The 16,102-nt window shown below is 36.4% G+C and overlaps 1 protein-coding gene across 2 annotated transcripts in view; it reads left to right on the top strand.

The window, feature by feature from the left end:
* The window catches only part of OSBPL8 (oxysterol binding protein like 8), a 73,670-nt gene that overhangs the window by 53,985 nt on the left and 3,583 nt on the right, over positions 1–16,102 (top strand). For both annotated transcript variants that reach the window (XM_068972232.1, XM_068972231.1), the window contains exons 13-19: positions 1,663–1,761; positions 4,851–4,948; positions 6,840–6,929; positions 8,036–8,172; positions 10,147–10,332; positions 10,664–10,751; positions 14,823–14,928. In XM_068972232.1, the coding sequence (XP_068828333.1) occupies positions 1,663–1,761; positions 4,851–4,948; positions 6,840–6,929; positions 8,036–8,172; positions 10,147–10,332; positions 10,664–10,751; positions 14,823–14,928 (804 nt within the window). The remainder of the gene's footprint in view (positions 1–1,662; positions 1,762–4,850; positions 4,949–6,839; positions 6,930–8,035; positions 8,173–10,146; positions 10,333–10,663; positions 10,752–14,822; positions 14,929–16,102) is intronic.

Here is a 16,102-nt window from a genome sequence, read left to right as displayed (position 1 = left end):
TGTCAGAGAAATCCCTTCGCACTTCAGCTTATATAATAATTTACTTATATATTCTTATACTTTTATGCTTTCATTGATCTTTAATTTGCCTGGAACTTACTTTGATGTATATATTGTGAATGGAGTGAAGCAAGAACACAACTTTCTTTTCCTAAAAGCCAATTAATTTTCTCAGGGTCTGTTTATAAATGATTTTTAGTGTCATTATTTCCTGTTTCAGGTTCTGTCTTCCCAGGTCTGTTGATCTGTTTTTTTCTTGTACCACTAGGCTTTGCCCTAAGAACCATTTATTTTTAAATGGGTTTCTTATATTCTGTGGAGCAGGTGAAATATAGGTACTTAGCCACTTTGCTATGAGTTAAATAATTTATCATCACTTGGGACAGCTGCTCTTGTTTTTCAAATAGTATGCATGAACTATCAATTTCATAATCAGAATACGAGTTAAGACTTTGGAATCCTGAACCCCAGTCTTGACTTACCAAATCACAATCACTGGACTCAAGAATATACATTTTTATAATCTCCTCAGGTAATTCTAATGTACACTATAATATGAAATAGCTGATGATACAATGTTAAATGAAAAGCAGAATACATCTATGCTCTGAGTCACCTCTACTTTAAAAGTATTCATGTTTTTGAAGTACAAGTAAACATGCGTTCATGTTTAGGGAAAAAATCAAGATTTCATGATTAACCTGAATTATAGAATTATGGATAATTATCTTTGGATTTTTCAGCTTGCCCATGAAGAACACGTTTCCTTTAAAATAAGGAAACATTCAGTTATTTTAAGATATAATATGGCTATAAATATGATATAATAAAAGATAAATGATTTAATGATAAGCCAGCACATGTATACAGTTGAATACGAAAGATCTGTGTGGTTTTACTGTGTTAAAAATGTATATGGACAGCAATGTCTGAATAAAGCCCTCACGAATAAAACCATCCTTCTCTGTACCTCTGGCCCTAATACCAAAAGCAGCTGCCTGAAGGTATTAAAGAGAGAGCAGTTGCAGGCAAATTCAGTGGGAAGTCCACAGTCATAGGACAGAAATCACACAGAATGGGTCCTTGCTTCTCAGCTCCTGGTTACATACGGTTAACAGGGTAAACCGGTAGAAACATTGCAACCTTTGCAGCCTGGAGCACCAAACGCTAAATTTGAAGAAACCATGGCCCCTAGACAGAGAATAGGCACCTGGAAAGGAGAAGGGCCAGAGAGGGGGATCCCAAATTTACTGTCGTGAAATCATCCACAACGTTCTCTGACTTCCTTTCAGTGCCTATAGGCTGTGCCACGATTTGGCTCATTCTGTTCCTCATTTGTGTTCTGTGTTTTGATCTGTCTGTATCAATTCTTGGCTTCCCTAATTTTCTGAATTATCTGTCCACTTTATACACTGATGTCTGCTCATCCTTATTTCCTTTCTTCTACCTACTTGGAATTTAATTAGTTCTTTTTCTAATTTCATAGGGTCAAAAGTCAGATCACTGATTTGAATTTTTCTTTTTTTCTAATTTAAGTTGTGAATTTCCCTCTAAGCACCCTTTTCTACTGTAGATATCTGATAGATGTCCTCAGTATGTTTTGTTTGTTTTGGAATGGTTAAATTATTTTCTGTGAAATTTAATAAGCAATTTTTATTTCAGGAAACTCATTGTCTGCAATATTAGAAGGAGAAGCACGGTTAACTTTCTTAAATAGAGGTGAAGATTATGTAATGACAATGCCATATGCTCATTGTAAAGGTAAATATTTTCTATACTTGTTAGATTTCCCCTAATCATCTTTTTAAGTAAATGTATTTGACTGTAATTTGTTATGTTTTGAGACTGATGGAGTTACTTGGCCTTTTGTTTGAAAGTGTCCTTGATTTACAGATACGCAAGATCATTGTTATCATCTGCTGAATCTTGTATGGTGAATTAATTCACCACAGTGGACTTTCTGTGACATGTATGTTAGTTTGGTAGAGACTGATTTATAATAATGGAATTTCATTTGCCTTATCTGCAAGTTGTAAAATTTGATGAGACTGACTATTATTTCAGAATCTTTGAAAGTGATTTTCATTGTTTTGTACCATTACGCATTCCTTAAATGTTAATTTACTCCCTTTCACTATAACAGGCTCCTTAAAATTTTTTCTCATCCTTATTTGGCAGTTTATTAAAAATTAATGCATTATGCTTTTCTCTCATTATTTAGTGTACAGATAAAGATATTAAATAATAACTATCAGGACAGGACAGGCACTCAACTATACTGTGCACTCTACATTTATAAACACATCTAATCATTCCAGTAGCCCTATAAATTAGGTAATATTATCTTTGTTTGATGGACAAGCAAAATGAGGCAGAAAGAGGTTAACACAAGCTCTGCAATCTGTACTGCAGTTCTATACAGCATCATCTTAAACACTCTGCTCCATCATTACGTATACCGTCCTTTCCAAACCATTTCTTAAAAATAGCTTTTTAGGGTAATTATCCTCTATTTTCGGAACTGATTCATGAAAACATAGAAATTACTTAATATCGCCTTATTTCACAATGAACAAACTTTTAAAGGTTAGGAATCTTACCTAAAGCCAGACCAGCTAGTTAGTAAGAATGCTGAGACTAAGCTCTAGGCTATTTGAGCCCATCCATTGTACCATGAATCTACCTGGTACTAAGTACAAGACTGCCAACTTGTGGCCTCCGGCTGGATAATTCTTAGAGCTTCGTGTATGGTTCTTGAAATAAGCATGAAGTGAAACATTTGAAATCATGATTTGATAAATATATTTTTTTAATTTTGGAATAAGTAAAATAATATTTTATGTAGATAAATACCTGATGCCAGACCTAAATAGCAATAAGGAAAACTTTTCATAGCACGGTTTATATTGCACGGAAAAAAGAGGAAATTATAGCCTCCTGTGAATGAGGAAGTTGTTATTTTCTACCTTTGTATATATTTTCTAAGATGTGTTCCCTAAATCAATAGTCTCACATTATTTTATAAAGCAGGAATTCCACAGTCAAATAACTTGGGAACATTGCATAGTCTGTTCCTCTCTTGAAAATTAGCATTGTGTATTTGCATATTAAAGACTGCCATGGGAGTTTAGTCCAACTTGGAAGGCATTATGCTAAGAAGTAAAGTCAGGTAGAGAAGGACAAATACAGTGTATCACTTGTACATGGAATCTAAAAAATACAACAAACTAGTGAATATAACAAAAAAAGGAGATTGGTAGATATAGAGAACAAACTAGTGGTTACCAGTTGGAGTGGATTTTAGTGGTAGGGAAGTAGAGGGCACAGCTATTGGGTGTAAGATAGGCTCAAGGATGTGTATACCACATGGGGAAAATAACCAAGATTTTCTAATAACTGTAAATAATCTTTAAAAATTGTATGAAAATTTTTAAATTTTTAAAAATTCTATCTGAAATGTTGTTTAAAAAATCAAATTGAAGAAAGACCTGTCATAGTATAATTGTATGCAAAATAAGCTTATATAGTTTCTGTGCATACATGGTGAAAATATACAAACTATGGAAATGATAAGCATGGGGGAAAAAGAAATTAGTCCAAGAACATAGACACACACACCCAGCCTGTTTAACTCATCAAACTCAGAATTTCCCCAGCTTTTAGTCAAGTGCCAAAATGGAGAGATTTTTAAATTTATCTTACGCAGTTGACTATCGTTGTTTGCAGTACTTACTTTTTATAATGTCACCATAATGCTGAATTAATGAATGCCAAACTATTGCTCCTAGAGGAAACACATGGTGAGGTTCTCGTGAGGCTTCTGTCACCGTATTCTCATCACCCAGTCAAAACATAACTTTGTTTTTATTTGTGTGCTTAGTCACTCAGTCATGTGCGACCTCACGCCCTGGAGCCCGCCAGGCTCCTCTGTCCTTGGGGATTCTCCAGGCAAGAATACTGGAGTGGAGCTATGCCCTCCTCCAGGGGATCTTCCAACCCAGGGATCAAACCCAGGTTTCCCGCATTGGAGGCAGATTCTTTCGAGACAAGGATTGCTTTCTTTCTCGTGGTATATGTTTTTGATTCATTAACATTGAATTAATAGCCAGCAGCACTATAACGCATGCCTAAACCAAGCATTAACACACGTATTTGCCCTATAAGGCACATCACAGTCTTCTGTGCTTAGGAACACCAGAGAGCACTTTAGCACTACATTTGGGGGATTGTAAACAGTAAAATCACCCACAAGAAGCACGAAAATGTGGCACTGAATACACTGCATAGAAGACTCTGCATGAGCAATGAAACCAGAAATCAGTGTCTCGCATTGTTTGACTTCATCTCCAATGTGCACATTGGACAACTCAAATATTTCACCACTCTGCACACATCCATGAATGACTACAAAAATCAACAATGCTCTGGGTAGGGACTCCTAACTTATTTTGGTGAGAATAGGGAATTCCCTGGTAGGAATAAGGAATTCCCTGGTCAGGACTTTGACTTTCACTACAGGGGGCATGGGTTTGATCCTTAGTGGGGGAACTGGAAACTAAGATCCTACATGCTGTGTGGTACAGCTTAAAAAGAAAAAAAAAGAAAAAGGTATTTTAGTGAGAGTATTAATTTGCAAATGTAGAATCTGCAGGTGATGTGGATCGACTGTTATCTTTTTAAATCCTTCAAAACCAACTTTGTGTGTGTATTATTGATTGTTATTGGAGAGGATAGAATCCTCTTGAATTATTAGTTTCTGCTAGGAGATTAAATTATAAAGTTATGCTTGTGATAAGCCATTGCCTCTCTCTTCAAACTTTTATCAAAATTGTGTTTTTTTTTTTCTTTAGGAATTCTTTATGGCACAATGACACTGGAGCTTGGTGGAACAGTCAATATTACATGTCAAAAAACTGGATACAGTGCAATACTTGAATTCAAACTAAAGGTTAGTAGAGAGTGATAGGAGGTGTCACCTAGTTAACGAGGAGCTATGCTATAAATATTGAACAAAGAGCACAATTTTGTTCCTAATTGAAAACTAAATATAAGAACACAGAATTCATGAAAAGGCAGCCTTGGAAGATTCAAATCAATAGAAAGCTGGATTTTCTTAGTTAATAAAACTGTTGGCGAGTGAGTGAGTGAGTGAAAGTCTCTCAGTCGCGTGCGACTCTTTGCAACCCCGTGAACTATATAGTCCATGGAATTCTCCAGGGCAGAATAGTGGAGTGGGTAGCCTATCCCTTCTCCAGGGATCTTCCCAACACAGGAATCGACTGGGGTCTCCTGCATTGCAGGCAGATTCTTTACCAACTGAGCTATCAGGTAAGTCCATAGGAAATTTAAGAAGAGAATGAATGGAAATTTCTTATTAAATTGAAGCATTGCTTTACAGAATACCAAAAAGTATATATCTGAAAAGAAGTATGTATCAGCTTGAGCTATAGCTGTGTAATTAAAGGATTTGTATTACTTATTATTTCTGACTTAACATATTCTGAAATTTGCAAGCTTAGAAACAAATATGTTCTGTTTCTTAGTGGTTCTATGGGCCAGGAATTTGGACAGGGCATATTGGGGATGGCTTGTCTCTGCTGCATTAGGCCTGGGGCAACAGTTATGCAGGCTGTGAGAGACTTAACAGTTGGGGGCTGGATACATCTGAAAGCTCATCACTTACATGACTGATGACATGTAAGTAATGTTGAAGTGGCTGAAAGACTGGGACTGCAGATCTGAGCTGTGATCTTGTGTTCCTCACATCAAGGCAACTTCAAGATAGTTAGACTTCTACTTGGCTCAGGATTCCAAGCACAAGTGTCCTTGTGAGCAAGGCAGAAGATACACTCAGAATTCAAATTACATCATTTCCACCATTCTCTACTAGTTGACGAGTTACAAACCCACCTAAATTTAAGGGGAAGGGACATAGACCCCATTTCTCAGTGAGAGGATGGATGCCATTGAGGAAGAGCATGTGGGCTGAAGAGGGAGGGGAGATATAGTTGAGGTCATCTTTGGAAAATTCTGTCTGCCACAGCATGGCAAGGAAATTTAAGATCCTTTCACAGTATCATTTGTTGATGTAGCACAGCATTATTTTTAGATAAAAATATTTCTATGAATTATTTAATGCTTACAACCAAGTATTAGTTGTAAGTATCAGCTATGATGAATTCCAGTAGATCAGCAGCTTTAGTCTAATAAAAAAGATCTCTTTAAGTATTATCTGATGCAGTGCCCTTTGATTTTTTTTCCTTCTTAGCAAACAGTACTGAAAATCACGACTGAAGAGGTCCTAAGTAATTTATGACATCTTTAAGGATTAGATTGGAGCATCACAATTTTGTCAGTGAGGACAGACATCAGTAAGGCAATATAGTGACTCAAAATATATTTCTTCTAATTGAATTTCAGAAGTGTTTTGCTTGTGGTTTTATTGGTTTGTTTTAAAGGAGGAGTTCCTATTAAATATATGAGTTAAGTCTCTTATGTTTACTGAGTTGTTGTGTAAAATACTGCAGCGTGGATAGAGTGCTGTCTGGAGTCGAGAGAGCTCAGGACACGAGCCAGTTGTCTCCGTGTTAGCCTCTTAGTGTGTTTCCTTGGACCTTTACAGTCTGCTTTTGTCTGTTTACACACAGCAATAAATTTACAATTTTTCCTGAATATTTCTCACTAAAATTTGAGTCAGTATTTCACCATTTGTGCCTCAACAGCACTGTATAGTTATACAGTTACTTTTTCAGTTAGTTCTTTGTTTTTGTTTTTTTGTCTACATTGTATGTAAATATATTAAAACTAAAATGTTTCTTCAACGTTTTTTCTTTTAAAAGCCATTTCTAGGTAGTAGTGACTGTGTTAATCAAATATCAGGCAAACTAAAATTGGGAAAAGAAGTACTAGCTACTTTGGAAGGACATTGGGTAAGTATTTTTATATTTTAGCTTTACAAAAAGCATTTTATTCAGTGGGAAAAAATTAAACATCAGATTTTATAAGTTCACTTATTCCATTTCTAAAAGCGTGACTATTCAACATAAGCTTCAACTTAAATATTTTGGTATTGCTGTTATCAATAATATTTAGTTTAATATTTGAGCTTTCTAAAACCTTAAATCAATAAAAGTAGCTGACACATTTATATCGCTTATTATGGAGTGCATTGTTTAAATAATTTGTTCAGAGTGGTGAAGTAAGATTCCCAGCCTAGACACTGGTTCCAGGGCTGTGCTTACACATCACAGTATACTGCCTCTCACCAGAAGAGGCGTTTCCAGTAAGAGTTCTAGTTCCTTCTGAGGAGCTTGGAAAAGATACAATGTTTTTTGACAGCAGTGGCTTTTATTTACTTCTCTGATGACCTAAATTCACATTTATGTAATTTTTCTAAGAGGAGCATATTAAGTTAATTTTAAAGAGGATCATATCATGCTAGTGCCAAATGCATTCTCGCTGTTAACTCTAGTATATGCTTTTTTCTGCATTATAATCAGAAAATGATGGGAAATATGGTGTTGAAGATGGACCTAGAAACTCAACTTAGAGGTCACAATGCTCTGTTATTTTTAGAATTTACTTCTATCTGAATATCATTTGGAAAAAAGATAGAACTCTTTTTAAAAAAATGAAATTTATGAGATTGTGCTCAGATTTTTAATGCAAGGAACGCTGTTAGCTTTTTGTGCATATATTGAATACGCAGATGGTCTGCAGCATCTCATACTGGTCTACAGTAACTAGAGCAAACACTGTGCTGCTTTGACGATGCAGAGGATTAAGTGAAACTTGTGAAAACTCACAAACGTTTTGCCTGTTCAACCAGACTTTTAAGGACAAGTATTACATATTTAATCTTAATGTTTTCATAACAAGAGATTTGGGGCTTTTAGAAAAGTACTTGTTGTATTTGTTTTAGAAATGTCTTTTACTGGGATTAAGTGGCAAGAAGAAATGGTTATTACTGAACTACATAATTCCCTTTTAAATAAAGACAATTCTCTACGTTAATTTTTAATATCCTTAAATATAGGATAGTGAAGTTTTTATTACTGACAAAAAGACCGATAATTCAGAGGTCTTCTGGAATCCAACACCAGACATCAAGCAGTGGCGATTAATAAGGCACACTGTAAAATTTGAAGAGCAGGGGGATTTTGAATCAGAGAAGTAAGTATACCATTTTTTCAGTTAACTTCATGAAAATCCAAAGAGTTTTTTTCCTTTTAATCCCTCAACAGTGTGATCACTTTTTTCTGTTTGAATTCAACAAAGTAGTTTACTATTTGTGGGATGTGTCAGGATTTTGTTTCGGTGTATGTGAATATCAAGTAATTACAATACAAATCATGCTGCTCTTCTGCTCTAAATTAAGGCTTCCTGTGTTTTTCCTTTCTCTTCTTATCTGTTGCAGGGCCTATTTAAAAAAAAAAAAAAAACTGTTTTCTGCTTGCATGAAATTACGGGACCAGGTCTTCTCTCCCAGCCCAGTGGCTGACACTCCTCACTCCCAGTGCAAGGGGCACAGGTTCAATCCCTGATCAGAGAACTAAAATGACAGAAAAATACAAGACTAACGATCCTTGGTTTTTATCTGGCCGTTTGCTCACCCGGGTTAGGCATGTGGAACTCTAGGTGGAGGGAGCAGAACAAAATCTACTTTTGTTTTATTTTCTAAAATACAAAAATTACTGCACTGGATGTGCAGCTTCTAGAGGACTTATTAGTTGGGGACTAATTAAGGCCATAATTTCTTTTCTTAAATCATGAAATTCTTGCTCAATCTGGTATACTTTACTGGAGTGGGTTGCCATTCCCTTCTTCAGGGGATCTTCCTAACCCAGGGATTGAACCCAGGTCTCCTACATTGCAGGCGGATTCTTTACTGTCTGAGCCACTAGGGAAGTACCTCAAAGATATGGTATAATACTGCTCAGTTGTATTCTTCTATTCCTTTCTTTGTGTTAGGAGAAGGGGGCTGCTGTTTAAAAGACGGTCTACTAGGTACTTTATATACATTATCCAGCTGACTTCCCAGTACGAGTTTCTGCACACATATCATTCTCTTCTCATGAGGATTCAAGTCTACATCCACTTTCCTTCTATACTCAAAAACTGAGTTTGCCACGTTCTAAAAACTCTGTTTCAGGGGACTTCCCTGGCAGTCCAGTGGTTAAGACTTGACCTTCCAGTGCAGAGGGTGTGGATTCGATCCCTGGCCAGGGGACTAAGGTCCCACATGCTTCATGGCCAAAAAAATAAACAAATAAAACAGAAGCAATATTGTAACAAATTCAATAACAACTTAAAAAAAAAATTCACATTAAAAGAAAAAATTCTGTTTTACTATAACCACATGATGCTCGCCATCAAGAGTGAAACTTTGCTAAGGCATACGACTATTTTTAAGACATGGATATAATTTAACATATGTTTAAGATGAGGAAAATGAGTTTTGGACAAGATAAGTAACTGTAAGTTCCCCAGCCAAGAGGTGGCGTATCTAGGATTATCTGATTCTATAGCCTTTATTTTTTCAGCCCCAGCATACTGTCTTGCCAGAAGGGTAGAATATAGATATACTTTTATGTATCTAATATAAAACTAAACTTTAATAGGGGAAAAGATTTTACTGTGATTCTCAACACTGGCTGCACATTAAAATCACTTGGGAAACATTACAAAAACAATACTTGGGCCCGCTCCCATAGATTTTGATTTTTTAAATTCCCTGACAAATCCTGCATCCAAGGTCGAAAAGCATGACGTTACACTTTTGTATCTTTGAGGCCAGTGGATCTTAATCAGCATGTGCAAGAATCATCTGGGGAGCTTGTTAAAAATGTAGATTATGGAGCCTTCACTAGAGTTTTATCATCATGGGTCAGCACCATGTATTTCCATATATTTAAGAACTTATGTAATAAATTTCTCTTGCCAAGAAAAGAAATTGGTCTCCACTGTCCTGCTGTATCTAAGGCATTACTTTTCATATCTTGACTTGTTTCTAAGCACCTGAGCTTTAGCTTTGTCAAAGCCAAAAACCCACATGGGCATCATTTCCTCTCAAGGGGACTCAAACCTACTCCACGTAGATTTGATTCTCTGCTGTTTTCTCAATGTTATTTTTTGCACATGAATTAGACTCTGGCAGCGGGTAACTCGAGCCATAAATGCCAAAGACCAAACAGAAGCGACTCAAGAAAAGTATGTTTTAGAAGAAGCTCAAAGACAGGCTGCCAGAGAGCGGAAAACAAAAAATGAAGAGTGGACTTGCAGGTTATTTGAACTTGACTCGCTTACAGGAGAATGGCATTACAAGTTTGCAGAGTAAGTAATTAAAGTGTCTCACAAGTAATATCTCATAGTTTTTTGCCTTTATTTCTAGGTTTTTTATTGTTAGTATGAATAGTTTTTAAATTAAGCGAGCACACATACACAAAGTATGAGATTTTGCCTTTGATGTTCATTATAAATTTGTGATAATAGTTAGACTATAAAATGAGCTGAGGATCAGAAGATTATATATAACAGATCTTAGTTTTATGGCTTAATTTATAACTACCATTGAAAATCTAGTCATAGAATAGGAAGTTTCTGAAAAAGTTTTTGAGTGCTTTGCTTAGTCATGAAACAAGTGGTGTTTTTTTCATTTATGTAGTACTCGACCATGGGACCCACTTAATGATATGATACAGTATGAAAAAGATGGTGTTATCCAGACCAAAGTGAAACATCGCACTCCAATGGTATGTACTCAGAAAGTAATTAGACTGCCAGTCGTAGAGGAACATCCTCCCTTTAGTTCTCCCACACTGCCTCTGCTTCTTTGTCTTCAGTAAATAGTTCTGAATTTCCACATGGAAAAGAATGAAGTTAGATCCCCTACCTCAAACCATACATAAAAACTAACTCCGAATGGATTCACAACCTAAAATAAGAGCTAAAACTATAAAACTCTTAGAAGAAAAAAGGAGTAAATCTTCATAATCTTATATTTGGCCCTGTATTCTTTTTTATTGTTAGTATGAATAGTTTTTAAATTAAGCGATACATACACGCACACACACACACACACACACATAAACACACACACAATGACATTAAAGGCAGGAGGAACAACAAGGAGAAATAGATACATTGAACTTCATCAAAATCAATACTTTCGTGTATCAAAGGATGCACATCAAAGTGAAAGACAACAGAGAATATTTGCAGTAATTGATCTCATAGGAGTTTAATACCTAGGGTATTATAGAACTCATTACTTAACCAAAAACAAACATTCCAAGTAGAAAATGAACAGAGGACTTGAATAGACATTTCTCCAAAGATAGACAAATCTCCAACAAACATGAAAAGATGCTCAGCATCATTAGTCATAGTTCAGTTCAGTCCCTCAGTCGTGTCCGACTCTTTGCGACCCCATGAATTGCAGCACACCAGGCCTCCCTGTCCATCACCAACTCCCGGAGTTCACTCAAACTCAAGTCCATCGAGTCAGTGATACCATCCAGCCATCTCATCCTCTGTTGTCCCCTTCTCCTCCTGCCCCCAATCCCTCCCAGCATCAGAGTCTTTTCTAATGAGTCAACTCTTCACATGAAGTGGCCAAAGTACTGGAGTTTCAGCTTTAACATGATTCCTTCCAAAGAACACCCGGACTGATCTCCTTCAAAATGGACTGGTTGGATCTTCTTGCAGTCCAAGGGACTCTCAAGAGTCTTCTCCAACACCACAGTTCAAAAGCATCAATTCTTCGGCACTCAGCCTTCTTCACAGTCCAATTCTCACATCCATACATGACTACTGGAAAAACCATAGCCTTGACTAGACGGACCTTTGTTGGCAAAGTAATGTCTCTGCTTTTCAATATGCTATCTAGGTTGGTCATAACTTTTCTTCCAAGGAGTAAGCGTCTTTTAATTTCATGGTTGCAGTCACCATCTGCAGTGATTTTGGAGCCCCCAAAAATAAAGTCTGACACTGTTTTCCACTGTTTCCCCATCTAATTGCCATGAAGTGATGGGACCGGATACCATGATCTTCGTTTTCTGAATATTGAGCTTTAAGCCAACTTTTCCACTCTCCTCTTTCACTTTCAAGAGGCTTTTTAGTTCCTCTTCACTTTCTGCCATAAGGGTGGTGTCATCTGCATATCTGAGGTTATTGATATTTCTCCCAGCAATCTTGATTCCAGCTTGTGTTTCTTCCAGTCCAACATTTCTCATGATGTACTCGGCATATAAGTTAAATAAGCAGGGTGACAATATACAGCCTTGACATACTCCTTTTCCTATTTGGAACCAGTCTGTTCCATGTCCATTTCTAACTGTTGCTTCCTGACCTGCATACAGATTTCTCAAGAGGCAGGTCAGGTGGTCTGGTATTCCCATCTCTTTTAGAATTTTCCACAGTTTATTGTGATCCACACAGTCATAAGGGAAATGCAAATCAAAACTACAAAGAGGTTAGGTACCACTACACACCTACTAGAATGATAATAATTTTAAAAACAGAAAATACACGTTGAGAGGATGTAGAGAAATTGAAACCCTCATATATTGCCCGTGGGCATATGAAGTGGTGCAGCTGCTTGGAGCACAAGTTGGTGGTTCCTCAAAAAGCTTAACATGGAATTGCTGTATAAGCCAGCAATTTACTACAAAAGAATTGAGAACAGAGTCAAACATACACTTGCACATCAGCGTTCATTGCAGCATTATTCTCAATAGCCAAAAGGCAGAAACAATTCAAGTGTCCGTCAACAGATGGATAAACAAAATGTGGTATATGTTTACAACTGGCTATTATTCAGCCATTTTAAAAAGGAATGACGTTCTGATACATGCTGCATCATGAATTAACTTTGAAAATAACATGCTAAATGAAATAAATGAAACACAAAAGGATTGATACTGTTTGATTGTACTTATATAAAATATCTAATAAGCAAATTCATAGAAAGATTAGAGGTTACTAGGGACTGAAGGGAGGAGAGAATAGGGAGTTTCTGCTTAATTGTTACAGAGTTTGTCTTTGGAATAATGAATATGTTTTGGAAATAGTGGTGATGGTTGCAAAATATTATGAATGCACTTAATACAACTCAATTATATACCTAAAATGGTTAAAATGGCAAAAAAATATTTTTATGTGTGCATGTGTGTATAGGTGTGTGTATGGTACCCCCGCTCTAGTACTTTTGCCCGGAAAATCCCATGGATGGAGGAGCCTGGTGGGCTGCACTCCATGAGGTCCTAAGAGTCGGACACGACTGAGCGACTTCACTTTCACTTTCCACTTTCATGCATTGGAGAAGGACATGGCAACCCACTCCAGTGTTCTTGCCTAGAGAATCCCAGGGACGGGGGAGCCTGGTGGGCTGCAGTCTGTGGGGTCGCACAAAGTCGGACATGACTGAAGCGACTTAGCAGCAGCAACATACATATATACACGTTTTCAATTTATAATTTTTTAAAATTTTAAATTTTGTTTCTTCCCTTAACAACACTATCATGATAGCGACATATAGGGCATATATATTTCCTAACAGTAGAGTTTACTGATCACATTAAATCTTTGTCTACTGAGAGTTAGATTACTGACTCCTGTCTCATTTTAAATAACTTCTCACCAAGCCTTATCAACCTTATCTTTGCATCAGGCCATGTCAGTCTCTTGAACTACTATTTGACCTACTTCTCTAAGAATGTGGATTTGGATTCTAAATGTTATAAAATTTTAGGGTTTCCATGATTTAAAGTATGAGGGCACAGTGTAGGCTGAATCTAGAACCTGCCTTGTTACTTTCTGTAATAAAATTATACAAATTTCAATTTGAAGCCTATGAGTAAGATTTGCAAAATTATTTTAAGGCATAGTTAACTGGGGATGATTCCTATTTAGAACAGTAAACAGATAAGAATAAAGACTTAAGACCACTGATTCCATGTTTTTCTAAGCATAAATTACCTTGCCCTTCTATTTCTAGTTTCTTCTCACATTTTTTATTCTAAGGAAAATTTAGTCCTAATTGATGGTTAAATACACTTTTGAATTTTGTACATTTACTCAGATATTTACAGTAAGTTTAAATTGTGCTCTGCATGACAATAATATCATTTCCATTTATTGTAAGATGCTTTCTACATTATCCAGGTATTATTAAAACTTTTAGGTAAATAATTTTATTGGAAAACCAACGTCATTCGGTGAGAATGTTTGTAATGTTGGAACCAGGTATGATCTTAAAGTAGCACTGTTAAATAAAAATCCAGCTAGAGGTGCTAACTTGGGCTTCCCAGGTTGCGCTAGTGGTAAAGAGGCTGCCTGCCAATGCAGGAGATGCAGGAGACATGGATGGAGTCCCTGGGTTGGGAAGGTCCCTGGAGTAGGAAATGGCAATGCACTTCTCTGATTGTACCAGATGTACTAACTGTGCAGTTAGAAAAGTAGGGTATCTGTATGCATATTTGTGTGTGCATAAAAATATCTCTTTAAAGATACACAGACTAATAGCACTGAGTATCTTTTTAGTCGGGGAGAGACTGGGTGTATATGGATCAGCAGTGGGGAGGAAACCACTTCACTGTATAGTTTCTTATACTCTTCAATGTTTGTGCCAAATTAATATTTCCTGTTAACGTTAAATACTTTGTATAAGTATCACCTCTTGTTAAGTTTTAATTAGACTGTTTCATATTTGTTTTTATTTCTAAGTATTGTGCCCATGAACAGTTTTGACAGTTGTACAACATTGATCTTTAGTTACAAAATTCAGCACAAATTCTCATAATAACATGATTTTTTGTTTTCAGGTTAGTGTCCCAAAAATGAAGCATAAACCAACCAGGCAACAGAAGAAAGTGGCAAAAGGCTATTCCTCCCCAGAACCTGATATCCAGGACTCGTCTGGAAGTGAAGGTAAAAAATATTTATTGCGAACTGTTGATTATAAAGAGTCTAAATTTTTAAAAGGATATTACTATACCGTGATATATTAAAATGGTTTTTCATATTAACTCAAGAAGATTTGTAAGTTTTGGTAGGGGATGGGGTGATGTGCAAGAAAAGCTTTTCTAGATTATAGATAAATTTCAAAACCAAGCCACAAGGTAAAGTCACAGAAATGGAAAAGGGGAAGCATGCAAATCAAGAACCACACAGTAGTAGTGGCTCCTGTGCCTTATTAGCTCCTGGAGAAGTGTTGATGGCTTCCTAGATGCAGCACAGCCACCATTTCTCGAGTTTTGGGTTTGGTTCATGCTTCAGAAGGTTTTCATTCTCATAGTAAATTACTGTGGTTTTTAGAAATCACAGACAAGTAAAAATATAACTGTATCAAAATTCTGAACTAAATTAACAAGTGTGCCATTTCTAAGTCACATAATTTATAAGCTGTCTTGGACTACACTGAGATGTAATCAAAGATTAAGATAATGTCCGAGACGTTATGAAAAAATAAAGGTTTTTTGTTAAAGCCATAGTCTTTACTAAGCTTACACTAAGCTGGGGAACTCTGTTTTACAGCGATAATACTAGAGATGAAGAAATGGTAAGTGCTAAGAAATCAGTAGATAACAAATAGTAAAGAGTTTAAAGGAAAGGGAGCTGAATTCAGTTTGAGGGAAGGTTCTTAGGGGAAAGGAACCCTGATGAATTACTAGGATTTTTAACGGATTACAGTGGTCTGGGCTTGAGGGACGCTGGTGAGTAGACAAGATAAAAGAGGAGTAAGATGAATAAAGTTTCTCTAAAAGCAGGAGCCATTGGCACCATTGTGCTCCAAAGGAGAATATTGTTTATGCTGTTGTTCCCATTTCACAGTAAAGGAAACTGAGGCACAAGTTAACCTGCCCAAGGTCATATACCCTGTAAGGCAGTATATATATATATGTTATATATGCAGATATTCTGGCTCCTTAATTCATTGTCTTATTCACTCCACTATATTACCTATAATGTATCAGCTAACATTTATTCAGTACCTAACATGGCCAAACTGGATGTTTAAACACACGTTACTACAACCGTGTAAGTGTGAGTATTATTATTATCCCAAGTTTACAAATTAGATAGCTGCAACCTGGAGAGAGAT

This window comes from Capricornis sumatraensis, chromosome 4 (assembly GCF_032405125.1).
Source record: "Capricornis sumatraensis isolate serow.1 chromosome 4, serow.2, whole genome shotgun sequence".
Taxonomy (NCBI): domain Eukaryota; kingdom Metazoa; phylum Chordata; class Mammalia; order Artiodactyla; family Bovidae; genus Capricornis; species Capricornis sumatraensis.
The sequence above is the reverse complement of the archived record's forward strand: the minus strand, read 5'-3'. Positions and strand labels throughout refer to the sequence as shown.